General features: G+C 40.4%; 1 protein-coding gene across 18 annotated transcripts in view; it reads left to right on the forward strand.

Annotated features, from left to right (window-relative positions):
• RNASEH2B (ribonuclease H2 subunit B) overlaps window positions 1-20955 on the forward strand; it is a 74979-nt gene that overhangs the window by 20017 nt on the left and 34007 nt on the right. For 5 of the 18 annotated variants that reach the window (XR_015137990.1, XM_086329162.1, XM_086329151.1 and 2 more), the window contains exons 2-5: window positions 3562-3633; window positions 5540-5647; window positions 8455-8531; window positions 12637-12760. Coding sequence is in view for 15 of the 18 variants with exons in the window: in XM_086329162.1 (XP_086185288.1) it covers window positions 3562-3633; window positions 5540-5647; window positions 8455-8531; window positions 12637-12760 (381 nt within the window). In the remaining 3 variants the exon portion in view is untranslated. Of the gene's footprint in view, window positions 1-1380; window positions 1543-3561; window positions 3634-5525; window positions 5648-8454; window positions 8532-12636; window positions 12761-20955 lie in introns of all 18 variants that reach the window. The other 13 variants (XR_015137991.1, XM_086329163.1, XM_086329152.1 and 10 more) reach the window with 6 other exon arrangements.

The following is a 20955-nucleotide window of genomic DNA, read 5'->3' on the forward strand; positions in this document are numbered from 1 at the left end:
TGCATAGCTTATAAACCCTGCTGCCCTAAATTGTTATTTTTGTTTAGCCAGTGATCTTTAAAGAGATTTAAATAATAAAAAAAGTTATTTACCCCTGCAGTCACCATTACCAGTGTTCCTCATTCCTTTGTTTAGATTCGTATTTTCCTGGGGTTTCCTATTCCTTCTAGCAGAACTTCCCTTAGCATTCCTTGTTGTGTGGGTCCGTTGATGATTATTTTTTCCAGCCTTTGTATGTCTGAAATTATCTATTGACCACCTCCACTTTTCAAGGGTATTTTCTGTGGTTTCATCATGTGTTCTTTTCGTACTTTAAAGACTTTTCTCCATTATCTTCTGCCTTACATTGTTTCCAATAAGAAATTTGCTCATTTTAAACTTTGTGCTTCAGTACATAGTGTCATTGTTTTCTCTCTGCTTTTAAGATGTTTTCTTTATTACTGGTTTTGAACTGTTGATTCTGATGTATAGTTTTATTCCTGTTTCTTGTGCTTTAGGTTTGTTGAATTTCTTGAATGTTTAGGTTTGTAGTTTTCATTAAATTCAAAAATATTCTGCCGTACTTTCTCCAAGTTTCTTCTGTTTCTCCCCTCTTCTCTTTCAGGAGCTCCAATTGCACATATATTATTAGGATGCTTGAACTTGTCCCACAGTTTGCTAATATTTTATTTTTAGTTCTTTTTTTCCCCATGTTTTCATTTTAGATAGTTTCTGTTGCTGTGTCTTCAAGTTTATTAACCTTTTCTTCTGCCATTAATTGCATCTGGTATATCTTTCATCTCAACTTGAGTCTTAAAAAAATCTTCTGTCTCTACTTTTTTAGTACATGAGGAATAAATACTGTTTTTAATTATTTTATCTCTACATTCTAACATCTGTATCTAACATCTGTACCCCCTCTCAGTAACTGATTTCTTTATTTTTTTTCTCATTGTGGGTCACATTTTTTGCTTCTTTGAATGCCAAATAATATTTGATTAGACACCAGACTTTGTGACTTTTACCTTTTTGCCAAATGAATGTATTTGTATTCCTATAAATAACCTCAAGCTTCATTCTGGGACATAGTCGAGATACTTGAAACAGTTGATTCTCTTAGGTCCTGCTTTTAGAATTCGTTCGGTGGGACTGGCAGCATTCCGTCAAGGGCTGTTGACCCCTTACCACCGAGGCAAGACCCTTTGGAGTGCTGTACCCAGTGTCTTCTGAATTGTAAGGTTCTCCAGTCTGCCTGGGAATAGGCCCAGGGCAGGACCCCATGTGAATCTGGGGCACTGTTCCCTCTAATCTGTTCGGCCGGTTTTTCTCCTACCCTTTGGCAGATCCATGCACGCACTGAGCAGTACTCTGTTGAATGTTCAAGCTGTGTACCCTTTGCAGGTCTCCGGGGTTTTCTCTGCTTGTAGCTCGCTCCTTTCCTGACTTGGGAACTCTAGCCGTGGCGTCCTGAGAACTCTCCACTCCTCTCCAGCTCAGGGAGTCCTCCGGGCTCCAGCCGGGATCTCCCATTCTGCACCGTGGCCTGGAAGCCCTCTCATGGCAGTAAGCTGGGGCGACAGGGCTCCCCTCGTTTGTTTCTCATCTCTCAGAGACCACTCTCCTGCATCGCCTTATCCTCAGTGTATTGAAAATAGTTGTTTTGCCTATTTTTGTCCTTTTCGCTTTTGTTTTTGGTTGTTAAATTGGGTTTCTTTTATTCCATTTGGTTGCAAGTAAAAGTCTCAAAATTAGGAGTTTTTTGTTGTTGTTTGTATATTTGTCACTATTGAGAAAAATGTTGTATTAAAACCATTTATTACCTAAGCTAGTTTCTAAACATGTTTGCTATACTTAAGTTCATGAAGATCTGAAGTGGAATAAAGAGGGGGCTGTAGAAAGTAAACGTGACTGTGAGTCCCTCTCCTTCCCCACAGTTCTCTGATTTACTCTTTGGCAGATTATTGCTCCCTTGTTAATCAGGGTCCCTTGGTTCCTTCTGGAGAGAGATTGTTTCAATGGGTTTAAATACACCACTGAAAATATGTGAAAATGCTATAAATAAAATTGTCACGGTTTTTATGTTTTAATCTAAGTGATTTAAACTTTGACATTAAAATATTGTAGAGAAAGCACTGAGAGGATTTAGCTCAGCAGATGTTAAAATGTCTTTTAAAGCTATAGTAATTAAGATATTGAAATACTAATGCTAATACAGCCACAGACTCGTGGGTCAAAGTATAGTGTCTGTTGCTGCTGCTGCTGCTAAGTCGCTTCAGTCGTGTCCGACTCTGTGCGACCCCATAGATGGCAGCCCACCAGGTTCCCCTGTCCCTGGGATTCTCCAGGCAAGAACACTGGAGTGGGTTGCCATTCTGCAAACAGACTTATAAATGTGTCTTAAACATTTAGCTTAGGTTATTCAGTGGATGTGGAGGAGGGCATGGCCACCTACTATGGTATTCTCGCCTGGAAAACCCCATGGAAGAGGTGCCCTGGTGGGCTACAGTCCATGAAGGTCCCAAAGAGTCGGACACGACTGAAGCGACTTAGCACGTGTGCACTCAGTAGATGATGTGGAGACAAGCGGACAACTCACTGCAAAAGTGAAAATTGGAAATCTCCTCCTCTTATTTTATAGGGGATATATTCCAAATAGGTTAAATATAATTTAAAAGCATTAGAAGAAAATAAGGCAATTCAGACAGTCTTGAGGAAGAGAAGGACTTTCTAAGTATGACACAAAAGGTATGACCATGAAGGAAAATATTGATGAGATTACACAAAGATTTTTTATCTCCTAAGTGGCAAAATAATCATTAAAAACAGGGAGCTCCCTGATGGCCTACTGGTTAGGATTGGAGACTTTTGCTGCTCTGGCCCAGGTCAAATCCCTGGTCAGGGAACAGATCCTGCAAGCCACACCACGCAGCCCCTTCCCCTGCCCCTTAAAAAAGTCACTAAAAACTGAGTTTATATCCTTACTGTATAAAGACTCCTAATAAGGTAGTAAATATAAATGTCTTACTAAAAAAATGGGCAGAGAACGTGAGTTAGGTAATCATAATTAGGGACAAAAAACATAAGTTTCTGGGAAATATTTATCTTTTAAATGTTCTATTTCATAATAATAGTAACAATAAAATAATTAAAGTAATAAAAGCTATCATTTATTATGGGTTTCTGTTTGTCTGAATTTGTTAAGAACTGTCAACAGATTAGCTCATTTAATCCTTTGAAAGGCAGGTATCCATCCATCATCATCATTTTATGAATGTGACACCTGAGACAGGACATGAGGAATCTTGCCTGAGATGACAGAGCAGTCAGGTGGTTGAGCCAAGCTTTAAGCCGGCCATCTGAGTCCTGCTCCTTGTCACTTCTCCAAGAAGTAAATTAAAACTACCTTAGATTCCACTGCACTTCTCAGAGAAATTGGTAATTTGTACAAGATCACACAGTTTGTAAGCAATAGAACAGAGCTAAGATTTTTAGAAAGAAAAATCATTTAAAGAGAAGAAGGAAAAAGAGCAAAGTAAGCAACAAAGCAGCGGTCTTCTAATTCTACAATGTATTTCTTTCCAGAATATTTGAAGGATGATTCAAAGAAGATGAAAAGTGGGCTTGTGTTTGTAAAACTGGCTAACCCATGTTCAGGTAGGTGCCCCTCTCCTCCCTTCTCCTCTGATAACTTGAACATTTTTAAAACGTTGTGGCTGAAAAGTGTGTACATTTATTTGTCTTCTCATGTTTTTTCTTCCTGTCTAGCTTTTAAAGGTAAAACAATATTACATGATGACAAAAGCAAGCTAATGATATAACCAGTCTTCTAAGATAATTCACTTGACCCGAACATTTTTTAAAATTTCTGTGTAATTTTAATCCATAAAACTGTTTATTCATCAGAAATGCTGGCAAAACAAAAAAGCAGAGCATGTTTGATTTCTCTCTGAAAACAGATGAGTTTTCCTTGGCCTTTTAAAGCCAGCTTATCTTAAAGTAGTTATCCAATATAAGAGTCCATTTATACTCATGTTATAAAGTAAAATAAATAACCTGAGTTTAAAAAAGGGGCAGGGGAGGCTTTTACTGGACATGCCAAGGTTTTGAATACTTTCATTTTTAGCTGTACTTCCCTTATTTTGTTCAGACCAAAAAGTAGTATATATATATATTTCCTGTCAAGGTGATTTTTTTTTTTCATTAAAAAACATTGTATTTTGAGGAAATACACATTTTATCAGGAATAATTTTAACTCTACACTCAGTGTATTTTCCTTTGTCTTATCATTTTTAGGCAAAAGTATAAAATACACTAAATATATGGTGATATTGATGACATTATTTATCTTTGTGAAATTGTTTTTCCATCAGTTTATTTTACAAGATTTATAGGGTTCTTCTTCATTTTACAAGGTTTTAAATAGCTATCTGATATTTAGCAGATTAGGCCGTCCTCTTGGGACTGTCATACTGAATAGTGAAAGCAAGAGACATCAGCGGGTGGTGCCGTGTTTGTAAATAGAAGTAGCAAGAGAGGCAGAAATTCCAGTTTCCTTTTCCTCAAAACGAAATTGGATGTAATCGGTCAGCTATATTATTTGAAATTCCTTAGTATGTATAAATGTAAGATGAGGTGTGAAGTGTTTTTGCAAGAGACATCTTAGCCAGTAAAACATTTAACAAAGGTAAAATACAAATAAAAGCCAGGCTTCCTGGAAAATTCTGAATGTCCATGGACAACACTTTGCTTTACTGACTATGGAAAGATAAAGGCTAACCTTTGCTGAGCACTAACTTATGTGCTGTGCTAGGAGCTTTACGTGTCCATATTCTCTTTTTAATCCTTAAAAAAATCTCTGGTGAGGCAGTTCAGTATTGCTCCCACGTTACAGGCGTGCAAACAGGCACAGAAAGGGTGGCTGCACTTCCCCAAGGGCACGCGCCCAGATGTGGTCGAGATAGATTCTAATTCAGGGCCCTGACTGTGCTGTGTTTGGAAGGAAATTCCTGCATTCATTCGGATGCACGCAGATGTGTGCTGTCCTCACCCCTTCTACTGGTCATTTTCTTGGGGACTCTGAGGAAAGGGAGATTTTCATCTAGTTTGACGTGGCTCTCCTCACTCCTCATGGCCGAAAGTGTGCTGCGGTCGTGGGCCCTGGCCTTCCTCCCGGGGGCCACCCCTCTAGGGTGTGCGGACCCCGTCTCATCCCTCGGTGTGGGAGGCTGCAACCCCCGACAGGCCAGCTCAGTTCATCTGGCCGAGCCATTTGGGTTTGGGTGGCTTAGGAGTGATGGAGGACTCAATGAGAGGCTTTGGAGCCGTTAAGATAAATGATTTGTCCTTTTGTATTTATTGGTCTAAGTTCAGTGAGGATTACAGAGCTGGGAAACAAGCATTTGTGTGTAATAGCTACAAGCTTTCCTTGGAGTAACTTTGTATAGACTGTATATGTATGTTTATGTTCATATTAGGAACATTCCTCAGAACTATTAGTCTTTTGAGTGTGTGTATGTGTGTGTGAAAACTTACAAATAAAAAACAGATTTGTCTTAACAGGGGAAGGAACCATTTACTTGTTCAACATGTGTCTACCGCAGCTGTTTGAAATAAAAGTTTTCAAGGAAAAAAACCATTCTTGGTTTATAAATGAATCAGTTCAATCAGGTAAGTGACTAGTGTATATATTTCCATTAACTAAACACATACACTGACTTTGCCATCCTTCACGCATGGAAGTCTGAGTCAGTCCGCCTGGCTTGGAGTCTAGTCCAGAGTTGTTTTTTTGTTGCTGGCATCAGAGCAGGGTTTGATCAAGGAGAAAGGAAAGATGGTTTGAACAAGTTTGGGTCACCAACTTTGTGTCTTAGGTAGGTGGCCGGAAATTTTTAGCTATTAATAACAACTCTGATTTTTTTCTCCTAAAACACTCACACCCTGAGTCAGAAGTAAGATGACTTTTGATGGAGAATACACTGAACAGTTGACTGAAACTCTTTGCTCTTCTTTTAGCCACTTTTGAGATTCTTCAAGTTTTTTAACATCTTATTTGCATTGCAAATGGATACTGATATAGCTTCTATCGATAAAGTAGAATAGAATAGAACAAAGATATTTTTTAATGCTTTGTCATATAAATTATCATTGCAACCCCCCACCCTCCCTATCCCCTGGGCTTCCCTTGTGGCTCAGCTGGTAAAGAATCCACCTGCAGTGCAGGAGACCTGGGTTCAATCCCTGGTTTGGGAAGATCCCTGGAGAAAGGAAAGGCTACCCACTTCAGTATTCTGGCCTGGAGAATTCTATGGACTGTATAGTCCAAGGGGTCACAAAGAGTCGGACAAGACTGAATGACTCTCACTTTCACCCTACCCCCCAACACACACACCCAACACCCAGTTTCTCTCTGTTTTCCTTTGTTTTGGGTCATTGTGGACTCTGAAGGAGACAGGATACCAAATGTAGCCCTGACAGTTCTGGGGTGCCGGGGGTGTGGAGGGGGGAGGTGTTCTGGGATGGTTGAGGCCATCTCAGTTCCCGCTGTCTCATTTTTTCTGTTGCTTGGGTGGGGTGAGGGGGTGTCCTGGGGTGGTTGAGGCCATCTCAGTTCCCGTTGTTCCTTTGTCTTGGTTCCGTTGCTTCCTAAGCCCCTGCTTTCTGTCGAGTGTCTAAGCCGCCACCTAGTGCTAAGGTTGAAAGGCCTCTTGACCTTTCTTGTAAGGCATCCAGAAGAAGGGTTTATTGCTGGCGGTGAATTTCATATACCTGTGTGCATGAGAACATTTGAAGTGGTTTTCAGGTGCGAAAAGGCAATGGTAGACTGTGGTAGGTGCCAAGTATACATTCCTTTTTATTGTTCCCTTTTATTGTTTTTCATTTGATAATACATGAGAGTTCCAGCTTCTAGTGTAATATACTTGCCTTTGGGTTTGGCTGCATAGACACAGTAACATCCAGATGAAACTGGAAAACATTCAGAGGCAGTGACTGATCACCTCTTCTGAACTGTCTGAGTTGGTACCTGCTGTTTTTTAATAGACTTTGTTTTTTTTGTTTTTTTGTTTTTAGTTTTTGGTTCTCAGCAAAGGTACCTGTTTTTTTTTTCATAGTCTTCTTTTTAAACATAAACTTGAAGAAGGAGCTGTTTTTAAGAATGGCCACTAGGATATTGTTTTCAGATTGAGAAACCTGTTTCTAATTTCTGAATATAATAGATGTCTCATATAAACTGGGCTTAGAGCTTCTGATAGATTGTTTTCATAAACTTCCTTCTACTTTAAAAAAAAATCATTAACTAGTACTCTTGCCTGGAAAATCCCATGGATGGAGGAGCCTGGTAGGCTGCAGTCCGTGGGGTCTCTAGGAGTTGTACAGGACTGAGCGACTTCACTTTCACTTTTCACTTTCACGCATTGGAGAAGGAAATGGCAACTCACTCCAGTGTTCTTGCCTGGAGAATCCCAGGGACAGGGGAGCCTGGTGGGCTGCCGTCTCTGGGGTCGCACAGAGTCGGACACAACTGAAGCGACTTAGCAGCAGCAGGGTCATCATATAAAATTATGTCCTTAATTTTTTTCTTTAAACATACTATGAAATGCATTCATGTATATAACTTAGGGTTAGAATTTCTTGGCTGTATAGTTGGGTTGCAGTGTTAGAGAATAAAAATCAGTACATGTTTCCTGAAACCAAATCAGTAAGTATGGAGATAAATGAATTGTTTATTGCTCTTCTGTGTCACTTCCATGGAAGGATTCCAGGATGTTTGGAGGGGATGTGATAGACTAAAGAAAAGTAAGGTCTAGGCGGCCTAGTTGGTTTGATTTGCCTTTTTTCCTTTCAGCCTGGTGAGCATCACCCATCTAACTGCAGAGATCCCAGTTTCCTATGTTCAGTCTTGTTAGATGCCTACCCACCTGCATTTTTTCTTTGGGAGATGGTTAGAATCTGGGGTGGGTAACAACCTCTGAGCTTTGAGTCATTGACCGTGAGCCCAGAGCACATAGAAGGAGCCATGTACAGAGGGACTAATATCGCTTTCCCGTGGCTTCGTGCTCAAAAGCACAGGAAATTACATTTTACTGCAGCTCTGTAGATGGACTTACACTGGTTTCCTAAAATTTGCCTGGTTCACATTCTGTCTCTCTTCCCCCAACCCTGCTATTTTGGTGGGGGGAGGAATGGGAGGTGGGGAGAGGAGGGCCTCTGTTAAAAATGATTTCTGAAGAAGAAGTGGAAAGTTGAAGATCCAGTTCAGTGTCTTAGCTTCCCTCTCTATACCAGGGTTTGAAGCTCTTTGGAGTAGAACCTCAGGGACCACATTCTGTCTTTGAGAGATTCTTGGGCCTGAATAGGGGGAGCTTCTGAATTTGGAATTTCACATATATTTTTCAGTGGATGGTTTCCACATTAGGATTAAGATGAAATGACTCAGTTGTCTTTCCAGAACATTGAATTCTCTTTTTAATCTATAGGAGGTCTTCTTCACTTTGCCACACCTGTGGACCCTCTGTTTCTGCTTCTCCACTACCTTATAAAGGCCGATAAAGAGGTGAGTTTCCCAGGTTGAGGTATTGACAGTGGGGAAATAGCATAGATTGGCTTTGTTTGTTTAACCTCCTCTCTCTCCGTACAGTGGTCCCAGTGCAGATTCCCCACAGTTGAGTGTAACTTGGTTGGTGTAGTACACCTGCCTCGCGTGTGCCGGTGTAGATGGGAGCACTGGTCGGCAGACCTGAGACACTGCACTGTGGCCTTGGACTGGTTCACCAGAGGCTTCTGAGAACCGCCTCACCCTCTGTGTTACCTCCCTTCCCTGTTTGACAGAGCCTAACAACAAAAACCTCATTCGTTTTTGAATACAGTGCAGATGTTTAAGACCTCAATCCTTAAGAGCAGAAAGTAGATTTATTGTCTTTCATTTTCTTCTTTTTGAGAGACTGTGAAATAGATACACTGGAGTGTGTGTCCAGCAAAAAGCTCATTAATGGGGAAGCTATAGCCAAGACTTAAGGAATCCCAGACAATAAAATTTACCTTTGTAATATAAAGACAGAGTTTATTAATAGTAATAGTTCCAAACAGAGGTTCTGAAATACTTTGGTCCCAGGATACCTTTACACTTGACAATTATTAAGGATCCCAAAGAGCTTTTTGTTCCTGTGTGTTTTATCTATCAATATTGACTACATTGGGCTTCCCAGGGGGCTCAGATGGTAAAGAATCTGCCCGCAGTGCTGGAGACCCAGGTTCAATCCCTGGGTTGGGAAGACCCCCTGGAAAAGGATTAGCAACCTGCTACAATATTCTTGCCTGGAGAATTCCGTGGACAGAGCACTCTGGTGGGCTATAGTTTATGGGGTCACAAAGAGTCAGACACCACTGAGTGACGGTACGGTTTCATTGACTACATCAGAAATTAAGACTGAGAAATTTAAAAATGGCCTTATTTACTTATTTATTTATTTTCAAAATAAAAGTCATAAGCCCATTTGGAAAATACTGTCTCACTGAATTTTTCAGGTTTTCCAAATGTCAGCAGAACACGCGCACGTGTGCACACACACACGCCTTTGTTAATTTAATATTACTGGTGGAACTGGAGAGCCTCTTGACGAAAGTGAAAGAGGAGAGTGAAAAAACTGGCTTAAAACTCAGCGTTCAAAAAACTAAGACCGTGGCAACTGTTCCCATCCCTTCATGGCAAATAGATGGGGAAACAGCGATGGACTGTTCTGGGCTCCAAAATCACTGCAGATGGTGACTGCAGCCGTGAAATTCAAAGACGCTTGCTCCTTGGAAAAAAAGCCATGACCAACCTAGACAGTGTATTAAAAAGCAGAGACATTACTTTGCCGACAAAGGTCCATCTAGTCAAAGCCATGGTTTTCCCAATTGTCATGTATGAATGTGAGAGTTGGACTATAAAGAAAGCAGAGCACTGAAGAATTGATGCTTTTGAACTGTGGTGTTGGAGAAGACTCTTGAGAGTCCCTTGGACTCCAAGGAGATCCAACCAGTCCATCCTGAATTAAACCAGTCCTGAATCTTCATTGGAAGGACTGATGTTGAAGCTGAAGCTCCAGTCCTTTGCCTACCTGATGCAAAGAACTGACTCATTGGAAAAGACCCTGATGCTGGGAAAGATTGAAGGCTAGAGGAGAAGGGGATGACAGGATGAGATGGTTGGATGGCGTCACTGACTCAATGGACATGAGTTTGAGTAAACTCTGGGAGTCGGTGATGGACAGAGGGGCCTGGTGTGCTGCATGCAGTCCATGGGGTCGCAGAGAGTCGGGCACGACTGAGCGACTGAACTGAACTGAGTGATCTCTTTAGAAAACTCTTTGAATGCTGGGAAGCATGTCATAGTGACAGATACAAATTCTCTGCAATTCTAATTTTTGTTTTAAAGTTCAAATTTTTTCATTGGCTACAATACTGTTAGTCTTTCCCTTTAAGTGACAGATTGACTGCATTTATGTTCTGTCAAATACTCAAGTCTGAATAACAATAGTCCGTAGTGATGTTTTCAGGGGAAAATCTGAGTAAAGGGCAGCTAGCTCTGCTCACAACTCAGACAGTTCCACAGTGTGTTTCCTTGAGCCTCAGCGACAGCAGAAGTGCTTTAGCCATGCTTCACTTTCATCATACAGAACATTGAACCGACTTGCACTCAGGGTCAAGATTTAAATAAAAGTAATTGTTTTGCTGCTTGGTCCAGGAAACTGACATTTTTATAACTGCTTGTCCATGGCAGTGAAGAACGCAGTGACCACTGGACAGTTCGGCAGCACCACCTTGACTGGTGCTGAAAAGCCAGCAGTTCTCCCCACCTTTGCATTGGAGTCATCAGTGCAAATGTCAACACAGTGAAAATGCAGACAGCATAATAGCATTATTATGAAAGTAGTTTGAAGTTTGTGGACCCCTGCAAAGGTTCTGGGGACTCCCAGGGGCCTCCAACCACAGCTTGAAAACCTTCGAAATAACAACATCAGGGAATAGTGTTATTCAAACACTTAGCCACATCTTCTTTTTGCACTCAGTGTGTTTGCCGGTAGTTTAAGAGCTGATGGGTTCTCACTGAGTACTTAGACCCATTTTCCAAAACTCCTGTTTTGTATTTATATCAATTTAATTGCGATAAACACTGAGTAATGAAACTGACTTAAAATTCGAAATTGTGCTTTCTTGTTTTCTCATACTCTCCCCCTCTCCTGAATCTTCACTCTGTTCTCTAGTGTGGTTTAGTGAAGTTTTGTTCCTTAGTTTAATCATGTTTTCCCTTATCTGGAGGCTGCTGTGATAACCAGTATAATTAGGGCATGAGAGCAGTGAGGCTGGTAAGCCATGTATATCTGAGGAGCAGAAATGGTTCTAGTTACCCCCAGGAAGGCCCTGGAAGTGTTCAGGGAAGAAGATGGCAACTCCAGGGGCTTCCGCTCCGGGTGTTCTCTAGGGTATACCAGCAGGGAGGAAGCCACTGACCAGCCTCAGTGCCTGAGGTGATGCACCTTTAAAGGCCTTCACCCCATTTCGGGGGACTGTTCGCCTGTTTCCCATTAAGAACCTGACTTGACTGGTGAATTAATCCTCACCGTGGCCCTCTGGGAGGCTCTGGGGGTGCTGTGACTGGCTCAGGTTGGCAGATGCAGAATGAAGCTCATGGTGGTGATTGGCTTTCATTGTAAACTGTTTTGCTGTCTCTTCCCAAATACTTTTAGTGCCCCTTGAAATAGCCCATGAGGCACCCAGATATTCCTCTTCTATATTTTAAATGTGATCTGTCTCTATTTAATTAAGAAAAATACCACTGAGCAACTAACACTTTCACTTGGGACTTCCCTGGTGGCTCAGACGGTAAAGAAACTGCCTGCAGTGCAAGAGACCCAGGTTCAATCCCTGGGTCAGGAAGATCCCCTGGAGAAGGAAATGGCAACCCACTCCAGTATTCTTGCCTGGAGAATTCCATGGACAGAGGAGCTGGTGGGTGACAGTCATGGGGATCACAAAGAGTTGGACACAATTAAGTGACTAGCACTTTCACTTTCATTCACTTTTGAAATGGTGACCTATTTTTTAAAAAATATACAATTTATTTTAAGATCAGTAAAAAATAATTCTTCTGTCTAGCTCTCCCAGCTGTTACTGACTTTATGTTCAAACACACTTCTTATTTCAGAACCTTTTTGTGTGTACATGGTAAAGAAAAGGAGAATGAAACATTAGTTTATTATGAAATGATTATGTCATGACTGCATAGTTCATTACATATAAGTAAATCATTGTTTTAAAGTAGTTAAATATTTAACACTTCAGGTGATCATAGAAGAAAATAGACTAAGCTAGGAATCTGAAGACAGTGAGACTTGGGAAGCCTGTAGATTATTCTTACTATCTAGGAAAAAGAGAATATTTAAATTGAAGCCTTTCTTGCCACTTGTCAATGGATTCCCCAGTGCTTTCAAGAGCTTTCTAAAGGGAGCTGAGAGTCAGTTCTGGAGCTTGTCCCCATAGAGGGAGTTCTTAGGTGGAACAAATGGCTTGAAACTTAGTTTACAGTTCCAGCTATGAAATTATGTATCTTTTTCTCTCTGTTTTTTATAATGTATGAGTCTGTTGACTGGAGTGCTTGCCTCCTGACTGACTTACAGTCTTTTCAGGGGAAGTTTCAGCCCCTGGATCAAGTTGTGATGGATGACATGTTCCCGGATTGCATCTTGTTGCTGAAACTTCCTGAACTTCAGAAGTTACTTCAACACGTGACAGAGGAGAAAGGTATAGCATGTGGCCTGTGAAGTCAGGCTTATGGCTGCTGGGGAGGCTAGCCGGTCTGTCTGAGAACACAGAAGCTGGAAGGCCCGCAGAAGATGATGCTTATTCGTGTGGGTTATAGGAAAAGTTCTGGTTCAGATTCCCTTCCGTTTGTCAGTATTCTTCCTCTACTGCACTGCTTGTTCAGCCTGCGAAGTTTGGAGCAGTGAAATACGGTGGCCTGTCTCCTGCAGGGCCAGGGTTCACGAGGCTTGGGCTTTAGTTCAGTTCTTTGAACGAGGCTGTGACTTTGCGTAAGTCCCTCAACTGCTTTCTGCCTTGGGCTTCCATTTGTAAAACTTGCATAAAATCTATGCCTTTATTGATTCAGGAAACATCTATTGAGCACCTACTAAGAAGCATATATTAAGCACTAGAGCCAGGCTCTAGGGATAGTCGTAAGTAAAATACTGGTCTTTTTCTTACTTTGCTTTGACTCTGATGGAGACAAATGACAAGTTAGGGCAACAGCAGTAGAGGGTAAGGGAAGTGAAAACTGGGTTCTGCGGGGATGCACAGTATACAAGTTGATGATATATCTGCTTTGAAAACAAAAATACATGGTCAGGTGAAGCAATTTTTTTTATTGAAAAATTTAAAAATAATGGAAAACTCAGAGTAAAAAACTATCAATATTGTTTGTCCCCAACCCCAATTATCAACCACTGTTAATATGTTGTTATGTTTGCTTTAAATCTCAGGGAAAGAATTTCTTTAGGAAAAACCTGGTAATCTGATTACAGGATCTGATGGCCTACAAGAAAAATTTAAAAAGCATTTGCTACTTAGTTTTGAGCAAATCATTTAAACTTTTCAGCATCCGTGATATGCCAGATGAAGGGTTTGAAGGGTTAAGAGTACTCCTCATATTCTGCTATACATTATAATTAGTACCCTGAAAAATTGTTCTAAGTCATAAAATGAAGCTTTCCTTCTCTTAGCTTTAGAGTGTTGAGATCTCTAATGACCAGCATATGAACATTATTTAAATATTGCAATTAATAGTTTCTACCACAAAGAGATACTTCAGGAATTAAATGAAATAATACAAGTAAATCAGTGCCCAGAGAGTGCTGGGTGCACAGTAAATGTTAGTATCATTAAGGCTTCTAACTAGAGATTTTAAATTCTTTCCTGATGTTTAAGTACTAGGTATACAGTAAGTGGGGCTTCCCAGGTGGCTCAGATGGTAAAGAATCTGTCTGTAGTTCAGGAGACCTGGGTTCAGTCCCTGGGTTGGGCAGATCTGTTAGAGAAGGACATGGCAATTCATTCCAGGATCCTTACCTGGAGAATTCCATGTACAGAGGAGCTTGGAAGGCTACAGTCCATGGGATGACAAAGAGTCTGATACAGCTGAGCAACTGAGCATGCACACACACATGTAGTAAATGACCAGTACACACTTATTTGATGGTCCATTGATGACTATATAGTCAAGTGGTTTAAGTAGGAGAATGGGGATAATCAGACAATAATAAAAATGTCTGAAAATGAAGATGTTAATGGCCCAGTTGTGTCCGACTTGCCCGGTGGCTCAGACGGTAAAGAATCTGCCTGCAATGCAGGAAATCTGGGTTCAGTCCCTGAGTTGGGAAGATCCCCTAGAGGAGGGAATTGCAATCCACTCCAGTATTCTTGCCTGGAGAATTCTGCCGACAGAGGAGCCTGGTGAGCAACAGTCATGAGTTGCAAAAAGTCAGACATGAACTGAGCAACTAACACTTAAGCCTGCTAGGTTTATGAGAACCTTCACCCTTTGCCTTCTCCCCACTGGATAAACCCAGCCCAGTTGCTTGTATCCTGAATGGTGATGGTGGTGGCTTTAGTTAGCACTGTTCACTTTTTTAGTGAAGGAAATGATGTGTCTCTGCTAGCTCTGGGGCTCAACATGTTTCTTGCCAAAAAAGCTCCCATTCAGTGGAGAGTTGACAGGGGAAAGGACTAATAAAGGGTTATGAACTTCGTCTTGAGTGTAATGCTCTGTTTCATATTGCAAGCAAAAGCTGCTCTGCGTTGTCAGATATGATTAACAGGAAGAGCCAGGAAAACTTACCTGATTAAAATACCCCAAGCACCATTGCCAAGTTTCTATTCCCAGGAGGCAAGAGAAAAAAAAAGAGACCATATGAGTTTCTCAGTTGTGGAAAACATTCAGAAAGTAGATGTGAAAATGTGCTCCAGGCAGTTTGTTCAACAATATATCAGGGAAATTCAAGTTTGAGAACCGATTACCCAATTGCTGAACATGTTATTTGATTGTGGACTCCTTTTTATTCCATCTTTATTTTGTAAGCCCAGTCTTTCCAGATGTTCAAGACCAGTTTTACAGGCAACAGATACATTAGGGAAAGAAACCTTTCCAGCATATCTACATGTTATCTAACTCATAAACTCTTGCAAATATTAAGTTTAGGATACAATAGAATAGAAGCCGAAGATAATAAGAAGAGGTGGCAAGAATACACAGAAGAACTATACAAAAAAGATCTCCATGACCCAGATAACCACGATGGTGTGATCACTCACCTAGAGCCAGACACCTTGGAATGCGAAGTCAAGTGGTCCTTAGGAAACATAACTACAAACAAAGCTAGTGGAGGTGATGGAATTCCAGTTGAGCTATTTCAAATCCTGAAAGATGATGCTGTGAAAGTGCTGCACTCAATATGCCAGCAAATTTGGGAAACTCAGCAGTGGCCACAGGGCTGGAAAAGGTCAGTTTTCATTCCCATCCCAAAGAAAGGCAATGCCAAAGAATGTTCAAACTACCGCACAATTGTACTCATCTCACGTGCTAGCAAAGTAATGCTCAAAATTCTTCAAGCCAGGCTTCAACAGTATGTGAACCATGAACTTCCAGATGTTCAAGCTGGTTTTAGAAAAGGCAAAGGAACCAGAGATCAAATTGCCAACATCTGTTGAATCATTGAAAAAGCAAGAGAGTTCCAGAAAAACATCTACTTCTGTTTTATTGACTATGCCAAAGCCTTTGACTACGTGGATCACAACAAACTGTGGAAAATTCTTCAAGAGATGGGAATACCAGACCACCTGACCTGCCTCCTGAGAAATCTGTATGCAGGTCAAGAAGCAACAGTTCGAACTGGACATGGAACAACAGACTGGTTCCAAATCGGGAAAGGAGTACATCCAGGCTGCATATTGTCACCCTGCTTATTTAATTTAATATGCAGAGTACATCATGCGAAATACCGGGCTGGATAAAGTACAAGATGGAATCAAGATTGCTGGGAGAAATATCCATAACCTCAGATATGCAGATGACACCACCCTTGTGGCAGAAAGTAAAGAAGAACTAAAGAGCCTCTTGATGAAAGTGAAAGAGGAGAGTGAGAAAGTTTCTTAGTAAACTAAGATCATGGCATTCAGTCCAGTCACTTCATGGCAAATAGATGGGAAAACAATGGAAACAGTGACAGACTTTATTTTGGGGGGCTCCAAAATCACTGCAGATGGTGACTGAAGCCATGAAATTAAAAGACTCTTGCTCCTTCGAAGGAAATCCGTGATCAACTTAGAGAGCATATTAAAAAGCAGAAACATTACTTTGCCAACAAGTGTCTGTCTAGTCAAAGCTATGGTTTTTCCAGAAGTCATGTATGCATGTGAGTGTTGGACTATAAAGAAGGCTGGGCGCTGAAGAATTGATGCTTTTGAACTGTGGTATTGGAGAAGACTCTTGAGAGTCCCTTGGACTATAAGGAGATACAGCCAGTCCATCCTAAAGGAATTCAGTCCTGAATACTCATTGGAGGGACTGACGCTGAAGCTGAAGCTCCAATACTTTGATCACCTGATGCAAAGAACTGACTCATTGAAAAAGACCCTGATGCTGGGAAAGATTGCAGGCGGGAGGAGAAGGGGACGACAGAGGATGAGATGGTTGGATGGTATCACTAACTCGAGGGACATGAGTTTGAGTAAGCTCCAGGAGTTGGTGATGGACAGGGAGGCCTGGTGTGCTGCAGTCCATGGGGTCCCAAAGAGTCAGACACAACTGAGTGACTGAACTGAACTGACAGAACATGTTGTGGTATTTTTCATAATCGTGGGTAATCTGTGGCCTTCATGAATTTAATGAATTTTTAAATGAATTTTTAAACCACTTTGCTTATCAAAATAGGTAAATTTTAAAATTAAGTGATAGTTTATGCACTTGGTCCTTGTATAGCTTTTTTGGGGTATTCAAGTTGGATATTTCTTAGTGATCTTCTTGTCCAGGGAATGTTTAATTCAAAATAAATTTGCAGTTTAAAAACTTCTTAGAAAAAAAAACTCTAGGCCCACCTGGCTTCATTAGGTGAATTCTACCATACTTGAAGGAAAAAATAATACTCAAAGAAATAATGATACTTAGATTATTTTAGAAATTAAGTGAGAAAGGCATATTTCCCAACTAATTTTATGAAATCAGAGTGGCAAAAAGAAAACTACAATTTAGTATTCTTTATGATCATAGACTGAAACATACTTTTAAAATATAGCAAATTAACTGTGTAAAAAGGACAGTATGTTATAATCAAGTGAGGTTTATCATAGGAATGCAGAGTTGGTTGAATGTTAGAAAATCAATCAGTATGATTCACCATATTTATGCATAACAAAAAAATTGTATGATCATCTCAATAGATGTAGGAAAAACCCTTAACAAAATTCAGTCATTATAGAAATTCTCAGCAAATTAGAGATAGAAAGGAACCTCCTCATTCTTTTAAAGGACATCCATGATAAACCTAAGCTAATATCATACTTCACTGTGAAAGACTGAACGCACTTTTTCCCTAAGATTGGTACAAGATAAGGATGTCAGTCCTCTCCACATCTACTCGCCAATGTAGTGGACGTCCTAGCAGTTTTGATAAGATAAGAACAAAATTAAAGGTATACAGCTTAGAAAGTAAATAGTGAATTGTCTTTTTACATCAACAGTATGGGTCATGTATATAAAAAGCTCAAAAGAATTTACCAAAACCCAAAATCACTGGAACCAATAATCAAGTTCCCAGGATATAAGGTCAATATACAAAAATCAATTCTGTTTCTGTATATTAGGAGTGAACAATTGGACAGTGGAATAAAAGCATGCCATTTGTAATATTAAAAAATCATGAGGCTGTAGGGATAAAGGTAGCACAATATATGTAAGACCAGTACACTGAACAATGTAAAACATTGCAAAGAGAAATAAAAGAATTAAATAAATAGAGAGAGATACCATGTTCGTGAGTTGGAAGACTCAGTATTGTTAAGATGTCCATCTTCTCCAAAGTCATCTATAGATATAATGCAATGCCTCTCAGGCTTTTTTTTTTTTTTTTGGTAAAAATCGATAAGCTGATTCTAGAATTTATAAAACTGTGCAGAGAATCTGTAGTAGTCAAAACAATTTTGAAAAAGAAGAACAAGTTGGAAAATTTATACAACCTGATTTCGAGACTTACTGTAAAACTACAACAGATAAGAAAGTATGGCATTGGTACAGGATAGAGAGATAGTTAAATGGAACCAAATAGAGAGAACAGAAGTGGACCGACATTTACGTAGCCAATTGTTTTTTTCAGTGGTGTCAAGACAACTCAATGAGAGAAAAGATAATCTTTTCAACATATGACCTGGAAAAATTGGATATCCGTGTGAAAAACAACATTGACTCTTACCTCAGAATCATACAGAAAAATTAACTTGAAATGGATTAATAACTTAAATGCAAAAAATGAAAACTACTAAATTTCTAGAAAAAGCCATAGAAGAAAACCTTTGTGACCCTGAGGATAGGCAAAGATTTCATAGAACACAAAAGCCACTAACCATTAAAAAAAATTATAGATTACACTTCATTAAAATTAATATCTCCTGTTTTCTGAAAGATACCATTAAGAAAAAAAAGACAAACTACAGTTGAAAGAAAATATTTACATGACAAATATCTGATAGTGTATGTGTGTGTATATGTGTGTGTTTGTGTGTGTATTCCAAATGTATAAAGACTTCTTAACACACTAATAAAATGATATCCAGGCTTTCCAGGTGACTCTAGTGGCAAAGAACCCACCTGCCAATGCAAGAGGTGTAAGAGACATGGGTTTGATCCCTGGGTTGGAAAGATCCCCTGGAGGAGGGCATGGCAACCCACTCCAGTGTTGTTGCCTGGAGAATCCCATGGACAGAGGAGCCTGGCAGTCTGTAGTCCATAAGGTCGCAATGAACACCACCAAATCCATGGCTTCTCAGACACCATCCAGGTTGAGAAGGAATCCAGTGCTCCTGTTTACCAGCTCAGTGACTTTGGACAATTTATTTTAACTTCACTCAAACCTAGTTTTTTAAGGTGGAGACAAATAGTAGTTTCCACCTGAGATTCATTCTGAGCATTCAGTGAGAAAACATGTGTGAAGAACTTAGCACAGGCCTGAAGATGTGATGTTATTATCACTAATGAGTTATTTCATTTTTTCTTAAATAATATGAAGTACTTGCTATGTGCCAGATGTTGTGCCATGCCCTCATTTGATAGGTGACTTCCCAAGGTGACGTCATGCACTGGGGGTGTAGGAGCCCCAGCAGTACAGCTCAGAGCCTGGTCTCCTCTTCTGAACCAGCATTTCCAGAGCGAAGGGGCCTGCAAGGGGCTCAGACCGTGAGCAAGAGGAAGGAAAACTGTGGCAGGTTGTAGATCATCCTTTCACGAAATTTGGAGGCAGAGACAAGCGAGCGGCAGAGTCAAGGTGGGATTCGTGGATGGGAGCCTCTAGGGAGATTGCCTCAGGCAACAGTCGGAAGGTCTGAGACTCAGCAGCACACATGTTCTGAGTGGTGGCTGTGTGCTCTTAGAAGCGGCCCTCCTTTTGTACAAAGAAATAGTGCATCAGCTCCAGGGAGGCTGAGTCTAGTCTCACATGCCTTGGTTCCCCAACAGGCCGTTTCGTTATTCCGGTGACACATCCTGCGGACACGGGTGCAAAGGGCCAGCCCCGACTCTCTGCCTTCTAGTTAGTGCCCGCAGGCTGAGATGGGGAGGACACAGTGAGAGCTGGCTCGGGCCAGCCCTTCCCCGTACAAACCGTCTTACTGAAACTCCAGCAGTTTAACCGTCTGCAGAAAACCACCCCTGAGTAAGCAGTTTCCATTTCCCACCATGATTACGGAGGAAAGAGAAAGGCGAGCTTGCATCTGGCCTTAGGAATCCCAGTGCTCCTGCAGCTAACTCCTGCGTGGAGGCGGGAGGGAAGAGCTGCCCCTGCTGATTGCACAGAAAGCAAGAAACCCCGTGAATGAGGTGTTACCGAGGAAATAACAGCTTAATGTCATATACCATATATATGCTATACGTGACATTAAGCCGTTAGATTACATAAAGCTAGCTGGATTGTGAGAAGAGGAAGTATAATTTATAGGAGATGAAACTTTTATCCCCATAAAGGGCCAAATTGAGCCTATCATAAATCTAAATTCCCCTGAAATAGCTATGGCTATATTGGTAATACATTAAAAGATAAATCTCTTCTTCTTTCTCCACCAGTCCCACCAGCACAGTTCTAAGTAGTTAACACAGTTCTTTTCCTGAATGTATGCAATGAACTTCTTAGGCACCTGCATTTAGCTTCAATTTTCTCTCTTGGGATTTCCATTTTTATTTTAGAAAAGAAGTCTTTCATTTGAGAACATTGGGGTGATCTTAAAATTATTCAGAAAAATGAAGATGGCTTGGTGTGTTAATTTGCTGAGTTTTAAAAATGACCTTTTCAGACAATAACTAGATTTACTGTGGTGACCATTTCAGAGTATGTGTAAATATCAAATCACTCTACCTGAAATCAGTACTATATTGTACATCAATTATATTCAGTTAAAAAATTACCTTTCCTCCAGATTTGTTGGTACAGTTGTTTTCAGTTTTATTGAGAAATAATTGACATACGTCACTGTGTAGGTTTATATTGTACAGAATGATAGTTCGATTTACTTGTATTTTGAAATGACTATCACAGTAGATTTAGTTAACATCCACCATCTCATATAGATACAATGAAGAGAAAAAAATTTCTCCTTGTGATGAGAACTATTTGTATAATTTGATACTTTTCTTAAATTCTCACTCATTTAATATTTGGTGAAACCTAAGATGTCCCAGTTCT

Source organism: Bos grunniens, chromosome 12 (genome assembly GCF_055505025.1).
Source record: "Bos grunniens cultivar Pamir isolate PY7600 chromosome 12, Bosgru_T2T1.0, whole genome shotgun sequence".
Classification (NCBI taxonomy): domain Eukaryota; kingdom Metazoa; phylum Chordata; class Mammalia; order Artiodactyla; family Bovidae; genus Bos; species Bos grunniens.